The sequence below is a fragment of the Anser anser genome (assembly GCF_964211835.1).
Source record: "Anser anser genome assembly, chromosome: 3".
Taxonomy (NCBI): Eukaryota; Metazoa; Chordata; class Aves; order Anseriformes; family Anatidae; genus Anser; species Anser anser.
Window position 1 is genome coordinate 28,667,503 of NC_139722.1, and position 23,990 is coordinate 28,691,492.

At 37.3% G+C, this 23,990-nt stretch overlaps 1 protein-coding gene across 1 annotated transcript in view; it reads right to left on the minus strand.

Annotated features, from left to right (window-relative positions):
• EYS (eyes shut homolog) overlaps nucleotides 1-23,990 on the minus strand; it is an 855,622-nt gene that overhangs the window by 360,352 nt on the left and 471,280 nt on the right. Inside the window, exons 29-31 of the mRNA XM_083831800.1 lie at nucleotides 23,497-23,621; nucleotides 18,882-19,006; nucleotides 11,541-11,787 (exon numbers count right to left, since the gene is read on the minus strand). Of these exons, the coding sequence (XP_083687926.1) occupies nucleotides 11,541-11,787; nucleotides 18,882-19,006; nucleotides 23,497-23,621 (497 nt within the window). The remainder of the gene's footprint in view (nucleotides 1-11,540; nucleotides 11,788-18,881; nucleotides 19,007-23,496; nucleotides 23,622-23,990) is intronic.

The window sequence follows — 23,990 nt, forward strand, 5'->3', positions numbered from 1 at the left end:
GGCTTATGAAGTCATTTTACGTTTCCCATAATTGCACATAAAGATTTACTGGCTACTTGAAACAAGACGAACCCCCTGGTCAGAGGTCTGAGGTGCATAACCCACCCTTGCTCACAACTCTACAAAACTGTTAAAATTAGATACACTGAAAGCTTAAAAAGTGAGCCTATGTGACCCAACCTTCCTAGGAGGACTACCACTTTATTCATGAGAGGTACTGCATCTTGCTTCCAGCAGGATAATGGTGGAGGCTTTTAGAATTAACATTTCTACTGAAACTGAGGGGAACTTGGGAAGAGTAGACGCTCTAGTTTTCCTCAGGGCCAATAACCTGCTGTACTATTTCAGGGCTCATTCCTAAACTTGTCATCCTGAATGCTCTCACATTCCTGACCAGTTCTCCTGCCTGATGCTGATACACTCCTACCTCACAGTGCACACACTTCAGCTTATCCTCTCCTGAACCTACATGGTCCCCCACTCTTCTAGCTCACCTATTTCTTCCTTGTCCACTCTCCCCAACACACTTCTTCACTTGAAAGCATGTACCACAGAAATTCAGAGTATTTTTTTCTTTATTTATTTTCAAAATAATGCCACCCTCTTTACTTCTACAGAGATATGATGTGATTTTAAAACAAATCTGAGACTTATGCATAATGTTTGGCCAACGCTTCCTCTGTCTCAGTGCAATGTCCACATTAGGTACAGATCTCAAACAACAGAATGTTTCTGAGATACACCAGTTCAAGAAAATTATTTTCCCTTACCTATTGATTATCTTTTCTTAGCAAGATAAAGTCTGAGAATTCTCATTACTTAAATACAAGTCAAGTTTGCTCAGAGTTATAAATTATTATTTGCAAGGAAAATCATACATCATCTATCCTTGATGTTTTCTATCCTCCAGCCTTAGAGGAAGGGTAAATGTAATACTTATTTTCAAATCATTACGCAATAGAAGTTAAATGCAGGTACCTATGTTTGAGCAATGTTTATCAGCACATAATTACAGACCTTGTACACGAATCCGACAGTGCACCCCTCCTATTGCGGTCCCCTCTTTGGTTCAGGTCCCAGTGGCTGTTACCAGAACTCCTTGTTTTTAACAGCTTTACTCCTGCCACTAAGCTGCAGGAATTGGCACTGTTTCTACTTCCTGAATGCTGCCAAATCATCCCTAAGGCCTGCTTATCTCCAGGGCATGTAACAGTATCTTTGAAGAGCAACCTCAGCATTTGGGATGCACCTCATATTACACAAACTAATAGGTTGTTCATATAATGAGAGAAATTCTTACTAAACTTAGTAGACTTAGAGAAGTTCTTAGGGTCTCTTCACTCTAAAACTTTTGATATCATTTTAAACTACAGAAAATGATTATTATGATTTATTTTGAATATATTCAACATATGGGCTAAAAGCAAAGCATAAGGAAATTCAGTAACTATACTAACTGCTCTAAAATTTATATGCAAAACGCCAGCTGCATGCAACTCCTCATATCTTTTATTTGCTGTTCAGTAAAGAAAATTAAACATAGTCTTTTTAGGCTCTCAGAACTCACAGCGCAAGTGAAATTTTAAGATATCAGAATAGCACTCTTGCCTATATTCTTGACTGTGCTCATGAATGTTAGCACAAATGCTTTATAGCTGTTGGTCCAAAAATCTGCAACCTGAACCTACATAAGTACAGCAGGAACCTTACCATAGAATTGTGAGTTACTGTGAAAAACAAACCAGTCTATCAGTTCCAGGCCATAGATCTGCTCCTAGATCCCACTGACTTTGAAACTCTGAGTGACAGGAGCTGCTGACTATCATTGACACGGTTCTCAAGGTGGCTTCTGTATTCCTGGCACTCGAAATCTGCTGTCATTGGCGTGTATGCCAAGAGCTTTTTTCCCAGTATCACAATGTTCTCCTCTGCAAACTAACACAGACCTAGGAATAACAGGCAAAAAGGAACCTCTATGTAGAAGGACAATAGAAAGTCAAGACAATTTTTAAATATTACTGCAACATTTTTTGACAATTAAAAGGCAAAACACAGTTGTCAGGCTTGGTCGACCTATAAGGGAAATTTCACCCATCACAGGTAAAACTCTGGCATTTATAACCATCTTTTGTTGTTGTTGGGACAACAATATCCTATCCAAATTACCACCATCATTTTTATTTTTATTTTTAAACTAAACTTAATTACATGTTTGGGAGATATACAGAGTCATGACTGAAAAATTTATTTTGTCATTTGTACAAAGTATTTTGTACTGCTGTGAGTCACTGTCTTCAGCAAAAAGACTTCCACTATAGATGTATCCATAAATAATACGATCTCCTTGAAAAGCCTGCTTGTTAATTTTCAAGGAAAATAGTCAGTATACTTTACTATCAGATAACACTATCATATGAATTAGTTTCTCGTGGTAGTTTTAAAGATCATTAGCAAAAATGTTACCTGATGTCTGCATGATTCTGCTACGTTTCTCTAAGTTTTATATTCACGTCTGTTGATGACAGAGTATAAAAAGTGAAAAAATTGAGGTAAAATATTTCTGAAATGATAGTGAGGTGACCTAACTTAACAGACTGGCTTAATTGAGCTTATTTTCATCTTATTCAGAGTACATAATAAAATGAATGGAAACGTGAAGGACTTCTACATAGTCAGAAACTAAATTATTACAGTAGTAGACGTTCTTTAACCTCACTTTCTATGAAGGCTCAAATATCCCATCACCTGATCAACACCAGCTGTATGCTCTTCAGATATAGCGTCAACATTTTTAATATTATGTATGATTCAATACCTGAAGTTATGACTTATGACAACCTAGTCTAACAGACTTGAAAGTATGACATTGATAAATACTGAAAGTTTACTTGTTTTTAATATCTACACAATGTTTAGAGAACAGAAGCATTGCTTACTTTACAGATATAGCACATTAGTGAGATGAATATTAAGAATTATTGATCTGAGAATGAACTATTCAATGATGTGAGGTAAAAGCCAGTATTTTCAAAAGGAACAAAATAATTTTTAATGTGACTAAACTACATACAGTTCATATGGGTAGTACAGAACATATCTGTCTATATCAGGGGTACAGAATGTGTATGTGTACAGACATGTCTCAGTGTATTTGTGAGAGTATTTTATACTTTACGTACAACAGGGCATGTGTTTACACAATATATATATAACTTGCATATGTGGCTTTATACTGTGACAGTGTACCCCCCCTCACCCCCTGGTTAAGCAGAGCATGGGGCCTAAGCAGCTAACCATTGCGGGCAGCTGTGATGGGTACGCCCGGCCGTGCCAGCTGTATCCTGGATCCAGAGGAGACAGAGGACGCACAGCCAAGGGCTGTTTGAGCAAGGAACACCCACCCCACTCCCAACCCCAGTGCCGGCCAAATCGGGAAGAAAGTGCAACTCGAGCCAAATCTGGGAGAAACTAACATCAATATGCAAACGTGCCCATAGGTCGTTCACCTTACCCCGTAAATAGCGAGCAGCCTGAGCCCTTTGGGCTCTCCTGACACGGCTGCGGGTGGCACGCCAGGACCTCCCCGTGGGCAGGGATGGCCCAGGCAACTTGCGCAGTGCGAGGAGCCTTGTCACCACAGGTAGTCAGTAAGGGGATCAGGAGTGACAGCATGCTGGAATGGTGCTTTGTGATCACGCCTTATAATCTCAGCTAAGCAGCATTAAGGATTCACATAATGCATATGATCCTTTAGACATAAACTGCTGACCAAGCCTGGGACTACGAGCAGATTCAGCCGCACCAAGGCTCCTTACCTCTTCCACTCAAAGAGTTTAGAAAGCAAAAGGTCCACTCTGACCCTTGTGACTCAATGGGAGGTTTTCTTTGACGTAATGTCACATAACACAGTTCCTTATGTAGTCTCTGTGTAGTATAGAGAGTAATGGCTTTCATTTAGTGTCTTTGACTAGTAAATAGTGTGTTTTATATAGTGTGTAACAAAGTGCATCTTCCAATTAAAATCAGGTGTACCTTGCCACCATCGAATTTTCAAGTCACATAAGCTTTGTTATATACAAATGTATGTACAAATTTTGTTCTGTGGTGACCATTTCAGCCTCACTTGGACATCAATTGACAATTCTCCTTTCGGTCTTTGTCAAATACGAATACTGATGAACAACCCTACTCTGAAAGATGCCATTTATACCAACTAGTAGTAAGTATTTAAGAACTGTTTCCTGAAATGAATCCCAAAGTCTAAAAGATGGACTGTGGAATGAGTACACTGTAGACAAGGACAATTAAGGATTCTCTTCTCTGTTAGAACAGCGTAACAGTACGCATTTGTTGGAATACTCAGCCAGGGCTAAGAGATCACAACTGAGTTTTCAGTTCTGTCACTGACAGAATACTCAGTATTTTTAGTATTTTATTATTATTATTTCATTGTGTTTCATTTTCTGTCAGCTTTGAAGTAGTAATAATAGTACTGGTCAACTTTTTGAAGTGTTTTGCCATCTACTGATGTTGTATTGCATTATACAAAGTCCTAAAATATTTTTGTGAATGTGTATCTGCGGATATATATTTTAAGCCTTTGTATAACACAATACATAGAGATACCTAGGTGTACAGATACATACTTTTCCATGTGTATTATCTTTGGATTTAAGATTTCTGGAAAAGGTCTAGCGCATTCTGCATGTCAAGGAGATATAGCATGTTTATGTGAAAATGAGGTCTCAAGGATTCATACATGTAACTGCCATTTGTGATAGAAAGCATTTGCTGTCAATGTTTACAGGTAGAAATGTTGAGAGGGCTATTCTAGCAAGCACGTAGATGTTGTTCCATCCATGTAAGAAAAGAATAATTTCACAGAGTGCTATGGTCATAACCATACTTGGCTGCTAAATAAATATATAGATCAATCACTTTTGAACACAGGAGAATCATGGAAAACTATATTGCTTCAGAGCTCAAGGTGTAGGCCCTGTAATAGCTTTGGACGATCTTGATGTTAAATAAGTTGAATTCTTCTGCAGTACTGAATTGTTCTTATGCAAGAAACAGAGGTAGAATCTAAAATGATTTCTATAAATTTTATATTGTGAAGAGCAAATAATCAGAAGCCTCCACCAGTCCTACAGAAAGACAATGGATAAATGGGTAACATATTTCTTGTGACTCCTGTAATTTATTGCATGTTTTGAGGGTTAAACAGTGGGATATGTAGTCTAGCTTCCAAAACACTGCTTCATTTTTTTTTTTCCCTAAACGTACGGTATGAGAACTGTTGCTCAAGGGAAGATATATGCTGGATTAGATGGACTGGGTCAGCTGCTCTGGAAATGTCGTCAGTTCCCTGGTGTCTGCATTAACAGCAGCATTGTATAGTGAACTACAGTAAATGCATAGGATTCCACAACTGCAAAGATTCCAAGACTGACATCTTTTCTTCATAGGGTCTGAGTGTTCAAGCCACACCTATGGAAACAACCTGTGAAGAAAACTTCTTTGAATATTTTTGTGTTGAAGAGCTTTCAAAACTCAGATGGAAGCTTTCCTGCTAGTACAGTTGTGATCAAGACAGTATTCACATCAGTATGAATGTGGTCATATTTTGCATAGGGATATTAAGCATGCATACAGAACTTTGAAGAGTGTTAACAGAAACTTCTCTGTGATAAAGAACTTTGATCATTTCCTTGAATCCCGTAAGAGTTTGTTGTTGTTGTTGTTTTCCCTATGAACACAAATTATTCTCAGAACATTTTTTTTTTTTCAAAGCATTATTTTCCACAAACAATGGTCTGGTAGTTGAAATGCATACCTGGAGATCGGAGCAAAGGATATGTTTTCTGCCAAACAGATCACAAATCTCACAGCCCTCTTCTAGAGGCACCTGCTACTTTAAGCTCTCTTAGAACTTGCTGTGATGTATGAAATCACTGTCAGATGAGAATGACAATACTAAAACATAAAAAGTACTTAGTACCCATCTTCGCCAGAATGCAAGTTATGGTGAATCATCAGTCTTTTATTCCCCAAGTTTTAGTAATATGGGCTTATTAATAAATACATAAAGTCTAGTAAGCACAGAAGTGTACAGCAGGTTTAACAGCTTAAAACATTTCTTCTACCAGGGACACCCCAGTAAGGTATTAACCAGGATCTTCTTCATCCATGAGCATTTTACATTGGCTTCATAATAGTTTTTTTTTTTCCTTATCTGCTACTTCCACTGGAGGAAAAAAAAAAGGGGGGGGCGGGGATCCAGGCATGCAAAATAAGATGAAAGACACTGCCTTTTAAGGACCACTTCTACATACTTCAGAACTTATCTGTGTTTGTGTCTTTCGAACACGTGGGTACTGGAATTATGGCAAGTGATACCAGCCTCCTGTAATTCCCAAGCAGTATTCCACTTGGGAAGTGACCTCTAAAGCCCCTTTCTGCTTTCTCATGCAGTCTCTGTAAGAGGAAGGTCTAGAAGAAAAATATCTCTTTTGCTGTTACAGGCAAGGTGAAAGGAAAGCATCTTTCTGTAATTTTTGGTGTATTTGGGCCTCCTGATGTTTTTCAAAGAGGAAGTGGATGGTCAACTCAAGGTATGCAATTTTATGATCCTGGCAACTTTTATGTGCCTTGACGTTATACAAGCAAATAAGTAGTATTAATATGGGCCCCGAAGAGTTCACTTGGTGCCAAACAAGTCAGAGGAATTGAAAGAAACAACTGGGAATTGCATGGCTTAATCAATACAAATTACTTCACTCTGAGGGTATCATACAAGAAAGGGGAAAAAAAAAGAATTTGGTGTTTACTTATGTATGCACACTGAGAATTAAATCTGCCCAGGCAAGTACTCGCAGGGAAAAGAACTGTTCTTTTGGCACCTCTTTCTACATTCATAATCAAGAATTCTTTTTATTTTTTTGATGGGATTGAAATCAATGATACAAACCACTTTTTTCTTCCTAAATAAACCAGAAAGCAAATACTGAAATTAAAGAAATGAGAAGTCAAAAACTTCTCGTTGGCATGTATTTGTTTTGTAGCATGTAGTTTTACAGAAGTACAATATAAAACATAGTCAAAACCAATCAATATTCCCTAATATTTAATTCTAGGATTCACAAGACTTTGTTTGATCTTTTAATTCCTGTTCTTTCTGAATGAGTTGTAATGTTCTTACAAAAGTACTATCCATCTTCAAAAAACATAGCCATCATCTGTCTCCCCTTTTGGAATCAGATGTGGCAATTTAATTACATCATATTAAAAAAAATAGATTCTTTGAAGAAAAAAAAAAAGTTTTTTCCTCTAAAATTAAACATGTTAATAATAATACCCATATACGGTAACCAGAGAGACACCTCCTGAATTTATATGCAAGTCTAATGAAAATTACACCCCAAATTCTGAAAAGTTTACTGTAGTGAAGTGAAACTGTTTAGTTGCTGATTGCCTGCCAGCATTACAGCAGCCTCCAGCCTGATTCTATACTGATCTAGCAGTGTATATGGCAGAGCATGAAGAACAACCATCTGTGCCAGGTACAGTAGCAGGTGTGATATCCATTGAACAAGCTGCTGTCTGATTAAAATAAATCCCTTTCAAGCATCTGGCAACCCTGACGGATGCTTTTATCTTTGTTAAAAACACCCCACCACCTCAAAAAGTTGTCTGAACAGAAATGAGAAACTGAAGAGATAACATCAGGTGATAAAGGCCAGAAGTGGAACCCACTGCGGTGAAGTCTGGGTGAAGGAGTTTTAACGTTCACGAGAAGTTCCTTAGCATGTAAAGCAGCAGCGTCTGCTCAGCCCATGTGTTCCAGTGGTGTTGCTAACATCTTGTAAGGGAGAACTGAAAGCAGGATAACTGGTGTGAGAAGATAAATGCTTCGTCACCAACATTTTATGAAGTTATGTTTGCAGATTGGGTTTGTGCAGGTAAAACTGAGCAAGATAACTCATTTGTACAAGATTTCAGTAATGAGAACTTTCCAGAGTATTCAGCAAGTAAGTCTATAAATAAAGCTTCTACAATCAGAAGATACAAATCAAGAGCACTTGCTAGTTTGTTTTTGAAAATATTTTTAGAATCTCCTGATTTTATCATTAGATTTGTTTTGAACTCAGAACTACTATTTATTATGCAGGTTAAAATTAGTTCTTGAAATACACTACTCGGCTGTGCCTCTAAGAAAGACTTAACAAGGAACAGCTCTCCATAACTGGATCATGGAGTTTTGACCTCAGTAATTGTTAAATTTCCTCTGTTGTCAGCTGCTTGATAGTAGTTAATCTTTTTGTCAAGTTGATGTTTATCTTTTTAAAGGATGTTAAGTGCTGAAAATGTTGATTCTAAAGAGATGGTCTGGGAAAGAAAAATAGACTGTATGAACTGGAATATGGAAAATGAGTATGTGATTCTTGTGAACACAGAGACAGCATAGACAGTCCTATTGGTGTCTGTTTTTTCTGTAGTGGGATTCAAGGACGATAGTTCTGTGAACTCCACTGATTATGCTATTTTGCTAGATGAAGAAAATGAATACCCAGAAGTAGTAGCAGTAGCTCCCACAAGTGCATAGCAGCTGTTTAATATTGCTGAATTCATCCAAAATGTCTCATAAAATGGAGACTGTTTGCTGTGCAGAACTTGGTCTGGGAATACATCAGAGGGTTTTATTCTAGTCATGGAACATGTTGCACATATCTGGCTTAATTCACTTAAAGAATCAGCAGACTGTGGTTTAATGTTTGCAAGTCTCTGGCTGATGGATGAAAAAGTAATAGCAGATATTCACTAGGAAGAGATGTTTGCATTTGAGTTTCATAAATAACCAATGAAATAAGAAGAGGTATGTGTTTATAAATAAATATCTTAGTAGGGGAATCGAAAATTTTTGAAGGACTTGTTAATCTCCACTGCTCTTCTGAACCTGCAAAGACTTCTGACAGTTCTTCAGAACCCTTTTGAGGCAACCTAGAGAGAACTGAAGCTTCACTTACAGAAGCAGTTGTAAACTGTAAACCATGGGAGAGCAATGACTCACTATTTAATTCTATTTCAGCCCCTGGTATGCTCCTAATTACCGAACTCACGTCTACGGCAGATAGAACAAGAGTCTGGTGCTGCTCTAATGATGAGGCTTGTGTAGGGAAAACAGAAAGTGTTATTAACTACAGATAAATAAGATTGTATCATAACTATGCTGGGAAGGAAGTACTGGTCTTTAATCTGTGGAAGTATCAGTAGCCATGTATTACTGCAATACCAGTCTTTATTTTTACTGAGACCTGAACAACAGAACTAAGAAAGTGTGAAGAAGGAACATCTCCTGAGGTTAGTATCCTAAACACTTGAAGACTCTCCAGTGGTAGTGAGTCCTCCTAGTCGATAGCTCAGTTTTCACAGAATCACAGAATCGAAGGGGTTGGAAGGGACCTCGAGAGATCATCGGATCCAACCCCCCTGCCAAAGCAGGCTCCTTAGAGCAAGCTGCACAGGTAGGCATCCAGACTGGCCTTGAATATCTCCAGAGAAGGAGACTCCACAACCTCCCTAGGCAGCCTGTTCCAGTGCTCCGTCACCCTCACCGTGAAGAAGTTCTTTCGCATGCTGGTGCGGAACTTCCTGTGCTCTATCTTGTGGCCATTGCCCCTTGTCCTGTCCCCATAGACCACTGAGAAGAGGTTGGCCAAATCCCTCTGTCTCCCACACCTCAGGTATTTATACACATTGATAAGATTCCCTCTCAGTCTTCTCCTCTCCAGGCTGAACAGACCCAGGTCTTTCAGCCTTTCCTCATAGGGAAGATGCTCCAGGCCCCGCATCATATTTGTGGCCCTCCGCTGGACTCTTTCCAGGAGTTCCCTGTCTTTTTCGTACCAGGGAGCCCAGAGCTGGACACAGTACTCCAGGTGAGGCCTGACCAGGGCAGAGTAGAGGGAGAAGATCACCTCCCTTGACCTGCTGGCCACGCTCCTTTTAATGCACGCCAGGATCCCACTGGCCCTCTTGGGGGGGCCCTCTTTTGCCAAATTAGTGGTCAGAAGTATCCCTCTGCTGAAAATATATGCCTTTTTAAGGCCTTTAATGATAAAAATGTTAAGGAAAGAAAAAAAAAAAAAAGGAGCAACTCTGGCTCTGGACTGAGTCTGCAGCAAATTACATGACCACCAAAACATTATTCAGTCTTACCAAGATATTATATAGCAAATACAACTCTTTAAATCATATTTTTAATAAAAGCACAGAAAAAAAAACATTTTTAATAAAAGCATAGAAAATCGTATTTTTAATAAAGGCATATAAAATCATATTTTTAATACAAGCATAGAAGTGGTTTTAGTGACCTCAAGAGCTGAGTAAATGCAAATCCTCCCATTATTCATATTCTGCGTGAGGGCCAGCACCAGAACAAATGGCAGTGCTCAGAACAGAAGTATTAAATTTTCTAAATCCAACTGCTGCTGTGAATCAATATAAAATGAATGAATTACATATCTTATCCATTGAGAACATCAGCAAACTAGCTGACATGGTATTTTGGAAGAGGTACGGATGTAACTGCATTAATAACTGCATTTCTTTCAGTCTCATTACCTACATCAAGAAGGAATATTACCTATTAAGAAGACAACCAACCAAAAAAAAAAAAAAACACCAAAAAAAAACCACAACAAAAGCCAAAACACTGTAGGTATATTCCTAAAATACTAGTCTGTACACAAATCAAATGTTTATTAAAACTCGCCCAAATAAAAACAGGTCTTGGCTGATTTATTAAACAAGTAAATACTCTGAAAGACTAGTTAGGCAAAAATTCTGAATGTAACTGTAAAGACAGTCTTACACACATGTTACATGTATAATACTAGCTTTAGTTAAATGAACAGGTGACAATGAAGATACAACCTTCAAAATAACCTGTTGCACTTCTATTACTGTAGCCCTGAGATATTTAAAAAGAAAGAATACAAAGAATTTTTGGGGTTCCCCCCAAAAATTACTAAAACCAGTCAGAATGGCAGATGTGTTGAGAGACTAGTTTCAGACATTTCTAGTGAAAAACATCTGGATGCACAGAAGAGAAAGCACTCAGAAAAGATGTGAACTTGGAAAGGAAAACCAAAGTCCCCAAGGAGTAAGGCAAATTATTTTGAAAGGAAGAAGGACAGATTGTCATTAGGGACAGACAGAGCTGAACACAGTATGACACACATGAGATTTTACACTCTTGCAAAGCAAACTGAAAACCAAGCTAAGAGCAGTTTTCCTTGCTGGATGTGAAAGATACTGGGGAAAAATATTCTTGAGAGAAAAGAGTAATTTTCCAGTTATGTTTAAACATGTAATTATGAAAGGATGGTGGATTAAATTACAAGAACAGAAGGTAATATAGAAGTGGAAAACAACACGAAGATGAAAATTAATACACTTCAAATATTCCAACCATTGAGAAAGCACTAGTAAGGAAAGAAGTTTGATAAATATACGACTCAGAAGCTTATTCTTCTTACCTTGGGACATCTCTTCTGAATGAAAATCAGGGGTAGCATGTTTAGACGAAAGTTCCACAGACACAGCTAGGGCTGTTGGACGGTCATTATCTAAAATCTCAGTAGGAAACACTTCAGCCATTTCAGTTTTCTTGCTTTGGGGGATAGTAGGTAAACAGGTGATATTGTTTATTCCATCAACGCAAAGAAACCCAGTGGAGCAGGATTGTATTAGGCAATCATTGTAATTAAGCTCACAGCTTCGTCCCTGAAAGCAAATTTTTAAAAAGCCATTTTTGAAGGCAATTTGCATTTCATAGTCATGTTAGTTCAAATTGTTGTTTTCTATTTATTCTAAAATGTTGTTTTCTTATATTAAACTGTCCACACTTTCAAAAAAAATCTAATAATCTGGAAAATATCGATCAAGTAATATAAAATATAGTTGTATTTTTTTTAATTTCAACTAAATGATATTTTGATTCCCACTTAGTATTACAATTTATCAATAATTTCCCCATAAATTTGTAGTTGCAAAGTATCAAAGACAGTATTGTCATTAAGTAAAATAATCATTTTCATATTATGGCAAAACCTCTAGATAATAAGTTTGTATGTAGTTATACAGAAAACCATACAGAGGACTTAGCTGTCTGAAAACCTACAGATTGCTCTGATTGTCAAGTTAAATTTCTACTTTCTTTTCGTACACCGCTGTTGATTATTTGTTGCCTATTGTTACCAAATCTTCACATAGCACCATCTCAACACATTAGGTTTGCATGTTACTTTTAGAAATGTGCAGCGGCAGTCTCAAATTGGAGCTGGCACTCACTCTTTATTTTTATCAAGACTAACAATTCATGAGAAGTCTGAAATATCCTTTCTACTAATAAATTAAGAATGTTCATAATCAGTGGTCTGTAATAAAGGGAAGAAATAAGGCATTTCTTTTACAGCAATAATTATGTGAATTAAATGCATTCTTGAAGTGTGAAATAAATATAAGCTGAAGCCAGGCCTGAGTTCATTTTATTTTCACTTCTGTTGTAATGAACTAATGGGCTGTGTGAAGAGAGGGAGCTAACTTAGCTAACTTAGAGGGATCTTACGCATTTCGATAGCCATTTAAAATATGCAGGGTCATCTCTGAAAGACAGAAAACTCTTTCCATGTATAATCTGACACATAACCCTACATGGTTTTCTAATAATCTATGGGGTTTTTGAATGGGCTTGGCCACGATTTTACCATCATGATTTCCAGGCTACATAATGAAACCACAGTTTTAGCTCTTTTTCTGCCTCGTATCTGCTGCTTTAAACAACTGTTGACAGAAAGAGACTTGGGGCCAGCCATATTTTCAAGCCTTGTAAGGGCTTGAAAATGAACAACTAGCTTTCATTAACAATTTTGAATCTAAGTTGTTGAAACATGAATGTCTTCTTTGAAACTTTGAATGTCTTCTAGGTCATCTGATAATAATAAGAAATATGTATCAGAGATGAGTTGGAGTTCTTTGTGAAAGTATTAGGTGGTACATGTCAAAACCACACCAGATCAGATCTAACAAGTTCATTCACATCTACACAGGTACATCAAGCAATATAAATCATTCAGTGAGCTTTGGTGTCTGGAAATGCTCTCTGCTTCTTAATTTAGCAGCCTAGACATAAAGTTTGGGACTTGTTTTAAAACGGACATTCAAATGTGGGTGTCATACAGTGACTGCAATCATGCTAGGAGTCTAAACTCCCTTTAGAGTCAACGCAGATTCTGAGGAAGTTAACTGCTTAAATGTGGGTGCCTAGTATCATTTTGTAATTGATGAGTACCTCGTCAGAGTCCCAGCTGACAATCCAAGAGTTACAGGTTTCTCACAGGCCATATGTTAATCTGACTGCCTTATGAAGATACACTGGATATTCTAGACTGTCTGAAGTAGTATTAGATGCTTATGGCTAGGCAACTAGATCACTCTTTAAGTCAAGAAAGTTCCAGAAGCTAATCAATATCTTAATGTAGACACAGAACTGGATTTGGAAGCCATGTGTTGGGATGCTCTCATGAGAAAGCTAGATGGTGTTGGCAGATCTAACCCAAAAAATACAGAAAACCTGTACTTAAAATACAGAAAACCTGTCTTCTGTGTGGTAGTGGGAAGCCAGGGAAAACCCAAAATGGCATGGGCATTCATATTTAGGCTTCAAGTGTCTGGACAGCCAAACAACCCTTTGTTCTCCATTGACCGTATCAACTAGGACTTCATTTAGTATAATGTAAGTACAGGTACCAAGTGCAGATACTTGAATTTAGGCATCTGCATTTCAAATTGTATTCAACCTATCTGCTAAACCCAGAAAAGTCTGAAACATTATTTAGACCACGAATAATAAAGATCGTTTACTCTTTCAACACACGCCTTCTTTATATTTTATATTTCTATTTGTATTTATATTCTTTATATTTTATATTTCTATGGCTTCGTTTGCACCCAAAATATGGAATCCCTCCTAGAATAGAGAGGGAAGTGGTGAAACATTAATATAATACTTGTATCACCAAGGAAAATATTGTGAAAACTATTTAACTGGTATCACAAATGTTTTAATGATGTTGAATAATTACTACGTTAGCCTCAGAAATTACATTCTCAGTGCAAGCCACATTGATGCATTCAAGAAACGTGTTCTTTGAATACTACATGCTACTGAAGCCTGATATCCTATAAAGTGTGTATCTTGTGTTTAAAATCTAAGAGAGTTGAGTTCCAACTCAAGCTTCTCCTGGAACTGGGGCATATGTAAGAAAAAACAAGTAGTGTTCAATAAGTATGTGCTCATTGCACACTTTCCTTAAAACAAGATAGTTAAACAGTTTCTCTTGTCTATCTGGTTTGTTTTTTTCACAGAACTTGAAACAACTTACATATTTCTGATATCTCTATCAACTCTACTACATTGTACGTGATATTAAAAAACAATAGGAAACACAAGAGAAAAAGGCAGAAATGGGAACATAGAAATTCAACTGTTTTTACAAGTAGTTTAAATCATTCAGTGTTTGAAATGGAAAAGGTTAAATGGAAGTTTTGGTATGATTTAGGTACACCCAAGATTGTTTCAATCAAGCACTTAATTTATTTTGGCAAGCAGATGAGCTAACTGGTAAATTCATAGCATCCTATAAACTCGCTTGCTGTATTAGTATTCTCAAACATGAAGGAACAGCAGGCCAATTCATATCCTATATATAGATTTATAGGTTTCCATACAAGGATAAAAAAAATGTTTCTTCCTTGCTTACTTCCAATTCCATACAAAGCACAAATGATCAGTTTATTATGTAAGTAAGATTTCTGCCTAATATTTTTTCTCAATCCCATAAAACTTATGTTTCATTCTGACTTTTGTTGCGACAAATTAGTGTATTTTTATTACTTATTAATGTATTTTATTATGATTTTATGACTCGCGAAAACAAAGCAGATGTGGATAACCTCCATTGTGCATGAAGGGTACATTGAATAGTCATAGATAAATTTGATAGCCTTGAAAGTGACTGTAAATGCTTTAGTTAAATGCTTTAACAGTTTCAATGAAGGCAGATACTGCAGATTTGTATTTAAAAGTAGGTATGCTTCTATAGATGTTTTCAATTTAAAAAGTAAACATTTATGCCATACACCACTAGCTATGCTTTTATTCTCAACATTTCTGAGAAACTTCATGATCCCTACTTTATGATCCATGCTTCAGATAGCATTGCGTACATACACTACAGAAGATTTGTGTATGCTAACATACACTTTAGCTGGAGTTCCTTGAAAACATTCCTCTGGGAATTCCACTGTTTCCACCACACATTAACTCACTGTTAGAAACCAGAATCCACCAGGGGTTTACAAAATACCCATCATCTTGAGACGTTTAGACCCTAGGTGTCCTTGTTTTTCATACTGATGACAGACATGTTATACATCTTTCTGTTTTTCCAGTTTTATTTCTCTACTGTGGAATTCCCAAAGCACAGTAGAATCTGGACTGAAGATGGAACAGTGGATAACAGAATAAAAGCAAAGACATCTTAAATTCCAGCTACCTCAGAGGTTTGCAGCTTTCTCATTCGTTAAGAGCCTGTTCTGTGACATACTGTAAGTTAATGCCCAAGGTACGTACTAATGGAAAGACGCCCTCCATGGGTCAAAACAAATATCTGTCCAGCTCCATCATCAGTGAGCTAATCTTGAATGCTTGGGGAAAAACACAGGAATAAAGCAAGCAGAGTTTGTCTTTGACAATGTCCTAAATATTCGAATTTCTGGCAATGAGTAATTCAGAGATTTCCTCTCTGTAATATTCAGATCAGGATCAGGGTAATATTCAGATTAAATAATGATGGAGCTATCTTCCTTCTAGCCCATTTTTGGACTTACTTGTAATTTTGGTCAATGCAGTATCATGAAACACTGACACCAGTGAATTTTGCACTGAGTGAAAAAATAATTTCTTCCTACAAATTTTATACTTGTTCTCTGATAGTTTTATTTGTCATTCAGAAGATATTCTTTTGGTGAGAAATATGAAATAAGTACCATAATTTTCTCCATCACAGTTGTTCGTGTAGGAGTTTAAATACTGAATGAACAAAAGGAGGTTTTTTTAACATGAAGATATGATTATTTTCCAAATAAATAGACTGTGTTCCTCAATTGATATATCCTTCATCATCACCTGACCTTGTTTTCAATGCCAGCCTGCTTTTGGAGGTAAAAATGATAGCAGTTGCTGTGGAGTGTGGCGAAGTATCAACTGTGTCCATTGTACTCTGCAAAAACCACCCTACAAGATATGTCTGTTCCTTCTTATGGGTTACTCTCTTCCTTCTTTGAATAGTCTGTTTGTAAACTTAGATTATATGCATTAAATTCAGACATTCAGACTGGTCTTTATCCTCTACACATCAGTTTTTAGAGGAGTTTGAGAAAAGTTTACCTTATTTAGAAAAAAATCTCTGCCTCCATACAATCCTTTGCATGTGGATTTCTATGGGGATAACTTTTATAAATAAAGGAGCTAGTGATCCCAGAATGGTGATTCTGCATTTAAAGCAAATAGGGGAGGAACAATGAGAGAAGCTGCTGGAACTGGTTCTCCCTAAATCTAGGCTGCAGGGATATTCTACTTCTTCTCATTTAAATTAGGTGTTTGTCCAGTGTCCAGGTGTTTAACCAGGTGTAAGTCCTAACCAAAAAAAAAAAAAAAAAAAAAAAACGGATGCATTTCCCCTGCTTTGTTCAGATATGATGGGTCTTAGGGATCTAGGAAAGACTTATTGTTATAAGGTTCCATTGAATCCTTTCTCCAGATTTTGTATTGTGGCAAATACGGATATAGACTCAGGGAACTCCTACCCTCTTGTTCTGGAAGTGGATGTAAAATTCCAGAAAATATGGAAGTTTCAGTTACCTATGAAGGCTTCCACACAAGTTTGTAACACACAAGGCAAAGAAGGCAACCCTTTCCTCATTTACTACTACAGATAAGCACTTGGTCTGAAGTTTGATTAGAATGGCAAGTTCCAGTCTGAATGTTTTTGTTTGCATGAGTGAAGGACTTAGTAATGTCCGATAAAAGCATTAACACAACAGTGTTCTGATATTTTAGACCTGAACATGTTATTGTCAAGGCCCTAATCAACCTGTGACTATCATTTTTCTGCAGTCTGCTCCTGCACCCTTTTCCAACACACCCATGGGTTTAGCTCCTTTGCTGAAGGTCAGCTCTGGTATGTTGCAGCTGTGAAACCTTGGATTGGCCTGCTGTGAAAAGAGCTAAACTGTGAGAAAGATTTTTGTGAGATGACTCATCTTTGACCTTCATACCTGAGCTCAGAAACTGCATTTAAACTCATGCCCTTGCCATCAGACTTTATCAGAGCCTAAACTAAAGCTATAGCTTACAATAAAGCTAAAGCCTGCTGTAGCAAGCCTGGCACTTGGCTGATCCTGATCTTGCCTTGCAGACTTGACATCCTGGCTAAACCTCAGACTTCTCTTGTGATCACGGACTTGCCCGTTAGCACCGGACTTTTTGGATGGACATGGTTACTGCCATCACTGGACTTGCTCTGCTTCCCTTGTTCAGGTACTGCTCGTCTCTAAGGTCACAGCCCTTGCCTACTTCGCTGCTATCCTTGGCTCCTGGTCTGCCTTCCCTTGTGGAGCAGCCCACTCAACACTCATGCTCCACAACATGTGCTGGGATATGCAGCTACACCGTGGGTGCCCTTAAGGGAACAGGCATGCGACAGAGACAAGTATGACGCCTGATAAGAACTGAAGATAGACAGGAGTTCCTTCACTTTATAGAATATTCTTTTCTGTTGTATTTCATAGTTACTTTTTCCCTCATTGATGGTAAGTAGGAATCTTCTGCTGAGGAAAGAAGCCCTGAAACTTGCTAAAGTCTGAAAAGTTACACCTTTCTTTCTTGACTCGACTGCTGAGAATGTATGAAGATAAATCTGGATCCTATTAACAACGATCTGTTCCTTCTACTTTACAGTCTTCAATACATCAAACAAATGGAGCACATTAAAATGAGCATCATTGTTATCATTTATAAAGAAAAAGTAATCAAATAACTATCTCAAGTTTGGAGCTGTAGAGATAAGAATGACTAAAGCAAGAAAATAATAATAAAAAAGATTGTATACTCCTTACTCTCCTTGTTACTAACCCCAAACTATTAAATGATACTAGTAAGTTAAACCTGAAGTGCAACAAGGTAAAACACAAGCTCAAATTGTAGATACCAAATGCACATTTCCAACAGCAGAAAAAGCTGGCATAAAATGGTGGTGACAGCATGGAAATTTCAACCTTAGGTAGATAACGTCACTGGCATTCAGCCATCATCAAAGGATTTTTTTGTTATGTTAAACAGAGAATAAAACATAGGACAGAAGTCCACATGGTCAAGCATTCAAAGGATTTGTTTGATTTAGTTTCAGGGGACTTGTTTTCAAAATATTTGTCTGTATGCAACAGTTTGAAACGTGAGTTATCTTTGTACGTATGTAAAAACATTAGCGTACTCTGATGACTAACAAAGCCGCTCTATATACTCAGCTTTTTTACTTTTTGTGAATATTAGGTAACTAGTTCTCTGGAATAGTAGAACTCCCATTAATAAAACAAACAAAATAAACAAAGAACAGTTACTAAAATATTATATTTTTCTGAAAGGCTATGTTTTATCTGAGTGAGGATAAAGAGGAAAGGGATTACATACAGTATTTTCTGTGCACCAATTATTAGTCAGGTTAAGAGAAGGAGAAGAAAGAATGTCAGCATCTCACCACAAATCCTGGCTTGCAAAAACAGGAATAACCAAAACCGGGGTCTCTCTGAACACAGATGCCATGTATGCAGGGGTTGGATATGCACTCATCAACATCCAACTCACAATGCAGACCTTCCCATCCTGTCAAAAAAAAACAAATAAATAAAAGCACATTAAAATTAAATCCATTTATTGAACATCAATAAAAAAACAAAACAAACAAACAAAAAAGGTAACTATAATCAATCCTCACATCTATTTATGTCGTATGGAATAGATACAAACTGTCTTTGTACTGTAGTTTCTCAAAGAAGAAAAGAAAGTTTAACAATAAAAAGTCAGAACCCGAACTATATGGATTATATAACTATACCCTACAAAAAATCTTTTGGGAACATTAATATTTGCTGACTTTTATATCTGTAGAGGTTTAAGTAAGCAAACAAGAGTAAAACCTGAATATATTTTTGCCTTATTGAATTAACTGACTTGACAGGTTGCCCTTCACCTACAGAATTATCTGTATTGTTATCTCTCGTGTCTAAGAATAGTCAAGGGTAAAATGTTCCCTGAAACCTCTAATCTCATTTCAGATCAGCACAATGCAACCAAAGCCACATTATTTTCCAAAATTTAAACTGAAAGAGTATGGAATTGTTTATCTTAATTTTTGACCTCTTTATCCAGTTAAATTTGTGCATTATTGTCACACCAGGAAATGAAAAGTGGAGGTTTAGACAGATAACAATAGTCATGTTTACCTAAAATAAAATAAAGGAAAAAAATAAAAAGAAACTCAAATTACCATACCAGATCACTGAGGAGGAGAACTTCTCAGCAAATACAGGTTTGTCTTTGAATACCGTAAGAACACTGTCTTCTTATACTTCAACACTCAGGTTACTGGCACTTTTGGTAATATGCATTTCTTACAAAATCTACTTTATAATTAAGTAAATCCATAAATTAGAGTCCAAAACCTGGGGTTTAAATCAGTAATTTGAACCTGTCTTGAACTTGGTCTTCAGAGGCTAAGTCAAACCCATTTGCAGCCCATTTGCTTCAAAAATCCAAACCCAGAGTTTTGTAAAATATGGCTAACTATTGAAGAACTCCACACCATCTGCCACAATATCAATTACACCCATTACAGCTTTGTCATTTCTCTAATTCATTTTTCCCCTTTCTAAAAAACAAACAAGCAAACCAGTGAACCAAACAAAAAGACTTCACAACCCAAAAACCCCAGCAGACTTCAGCTGAGCCAAATCCAGTTGCCTGTATCATGTGTTTGCCTCAGTGCATGTGTCAAATGGACCCACCAGTTATGTTCCAGCCCTGTTTTAGCTGCATTGTTATAAGTACAGCTAAAGACTTCAGTTGTGAGGCCACCATTAGTTCCAGTGGCTGCTGTTGTTGCTTTAGAGCTGTCTGAGATACTGACAGAATATAGTTTACATCTCTCTGTGTCGCTTCTGCACCTGAACAGCCTGCAGCTGTGGCCACAGATTCTCAATATGCATTTGTTATTCTAGGGGTATGGGGCCTGCTACTGGGACAATAGCTGACAAAATTCATGGTCCACTAAAGAATGGATTTGTCAGACCTAAATGAATTCCCCATTCTGGTAACACATGCTCTCACCACATGCTTCATTTTGTTCTCTGAAGGTTTTTGGAAAGCTGCTATCATCGCCTTGTTCCTAGTTCTGTCTTGCCACGATCCCTTTTCCATTTAATTAAATTACAACCATGGATCTGTTGGATATAGCAGACTTCCTGCCTTGTGGAAAGTTCCTTCCCATGTCTGCCTCTACAGATGTAAAAACACTCAATGACATCTCCTTACTTCTATAGATGAAGGTCAGTAGAGAAATTAAAGACCTATCATATGCAGGTAGCCTGCCACAAAAGCAGATTTATTCCAAGTATTTCTACTTCATGTATCTGGAAGGTATTTTTTCTTTATCTTCCAATCTCTTTCTTCAGTTGTGCAACTTTACAGCAAGCTATTCCTCCCACAGGTTCCCCTTCTCCAAATTCATTCCTTTTCTGAGCTATAACTTTCTCACCTCCAGCCACTTCAGAAGCCATAGAACTCAAAAAAAAGATAGTACCGCATTAATTAAACAGAAAAGGTATTCAACCATTATATATATACCTAACACCTCTGATTCTTTCACTGTTTATGTTCCTAGTGGAGAAACCACACAGAGATCTTTTGCCCATACTAAAGAATGTTAATATTAAACAAAGGTAAAAGAACAACAGCTTACACTTGGCTTAAAATGTGTTTAAATCATGTTAGCAGCAGGACTGAGATCTAACGCCTGAGAGAAAGCTTCTTCTGCTTACACCAAACATTTCCATGTAAGTTGCACAGAGGCAGCAGTTACAGCCCTTGGCTGGTAAGCAATTTTAAAATGTCTGTATTCAAATATACTTACATTATCAGTAGCTTTAAAAATAGGGAGAAACATTTTGAACTTGACCATATATTCTACATGAGGCACAGTAATGATCAAAAAACACATCTTACTAGTTTTTAAGTCATCTGTACTGGTGAAGTGGTATGTGGCCTTATTTAGTAATAGGCAGAGCTTCCTGAGGGGATGTACAGTTTTATTCAGGTGGAATTTCCATTGTACAACAGTGCTGAGAGGAAAAAAGATATATGCTACCAAAGATAGGTGATGACTCAAACTTTGAAGATCAAAAGGGACTGTTATGATCGTGAATTCTGGCCCTCTGTATGGCAAACTCAAGAAATTTTTCACTCAGTGGTTCATACATCAAGAGTATAGCATCTTTATGGATTATTGAGTGTCTCTTGGACATTAAGGGAAAAAAAAAAAAGTTGCTATAGAAAGTTTCATCTGGGAGTAAGTGTATTCCTAAAATTAATGAGGTCCTAGTAAGCCAAAGATAGATTGCCTTACAAGTGCTTCCATTTTAGTCTTATGCATTAAAATATCCTTCCTTAGTACCGATTAAATAACTAAATAGACTGTCCGTATGGACTTGCCATATACACACGTGCTTGCATACTTTCTTGCATACCTAAAATTTGATGTGTTGTTGTTGTTTGTTTTTAATGAAAAAACAGCATGGAAATAATTATATGTATGTGGAATAATTGCTGGAGGTGACTTATTGGGGCTAAACGTATGTCCACCTCTTAAGAGGAGGTTCATCCAGGGTGAAATGTGGCAGATATGCAAGGAATCTGTTCCATGATAGTCCCCTTGTAGATACAGCTGCAACCTTAGGTATTGGTAACACGAGGGGAGCTTGGTGTGTTGACTCTAAGTGATATAGCACGGAGGGTGGAGCGAAGACACCACGGCCTGGGTCTGGGCTATCACTGCAGGGATGGGGAACCTGATGTGACTGTGGAACTGATAGACTGCATGGCCTGATTTGAGTCTAACTGATAACCAAATCATGTCCTCTGGGTGAACTTTGCTCATTATAATCCCATTATAATGCCAAAACACACCTCCATCCCAAAGGCTACCTGCCTCCAAACTGCGACCACCCCTCACTGAGCACGTGCTCTGAATTTCTCAGAGCCTATACCTTTAAAACAAAAGCAAGAAAAATTTATACCAATCACAACAGACATGTGTGACTAGAGTCACTCAAGCTCCTCCTAAAAGTAAGAAAATAGTATAAAAATGGCTCAGGAGAGGAAAATGCAAGGCAAGACACCACTTCCACCCCACACGGACACCTATTGGGTGAGATTCAAACTCTCGGTTATATCCAGTGCTTCCCCGGGAAACCTAACAGCCTCTATAGAGTTGTTTAATAAGTTAGCACATGTGCAGTTGGTTGTGTTTGTCATATTTGTGGTATTTGCATGTGCTTTGCAGACAGGGTGTTTATCACCAGCAACCCAAAGGAACCTGTACTCCCATTGCTTCAATAAACTACACCAGTCATTTACTAGATTGAAAGTGCATTGCGCTATTCGTGCATCTGTGATCATGATTATTCAATATAATTAATGTGACCAGATTTATAGTACTGCGATATTGTGCTATTTGTGCTCCTGTGATCATAATAATATATATACATAATATACTGAATGCGACCGGGCTTATAACACCAAATTGGGCACCACACAGAATCTAAGCCCAGCTGCCCCCAGCCCCCTTGATATCTGAAGACAAGCTGGAACACATGGGGGCTTAGGGCCTGCCAAACTTCCTTACCCTTTAACTCAACAATGTAAAAATTAGATGAGTGGACTACTAGAATGAAGAAAATTATTTGGTGATCTATTAAAAAGACTGCAGAAAAAAATGTCTAATACACATAGTTTAAATATCCAGTTGTTATACAGTGCCTACTGGTTGGTCTGTAAGCTACATTTGTGAAGACCACACATAATAAACCCATCTCCACATAATTTTTCAGACTCTCTTAATGAACTGTTTTAAGACTTCCTGACATGCTTGTTCTCTTTAGATTTCATTCAAAAAAGCTTGTCAAAGAATAGTTATTCTTTTTGTACCTTATAGATTATACACATATAAGAACTAGATATATTTTACCAGCTTTCTCAGTACTAACACTGATAATTCAAAACTATCATTCTTTAAGATTGTTCTGTCAAATGTCAGTTACCTTGTTGACATTTACAAGTGTATCCATTGACATGATCTTCACAGGTTGAACCATGTAGACAAGGTGATGAATTACACTCATTAACTTCTATTTCACAAAACTGTCCAGAAAATCCAGCAAGACACCTGAAGCAAATAACATTACGATGTGTTACATTATGCATAAACCATTACATAGAATATACTTTGTGTGGAAACAATTCATAACATCTGTGTACATTAACAAGACATAATCTCAAATGTTCCTTTCTGTTTTTCCTTATTTTACTGCAACTCTTCCAAGTTTCAAAATGTAATCCTTGGTAATGTTTTAGGGTTTTATGATGGCAAAACCTGTCCAAATTTTCTGTATTTTAACCATAGTATTTGGATCACAACCAAACTTGACAGTCTCAATTTCAGTTTACTGGTTCTAGCATGGTGAGTAAATACAAACCATTCTTAATGTGCTTTTGGGAGACTGTCTACTAAAATAGTTTAATTGGCAAAGTAACT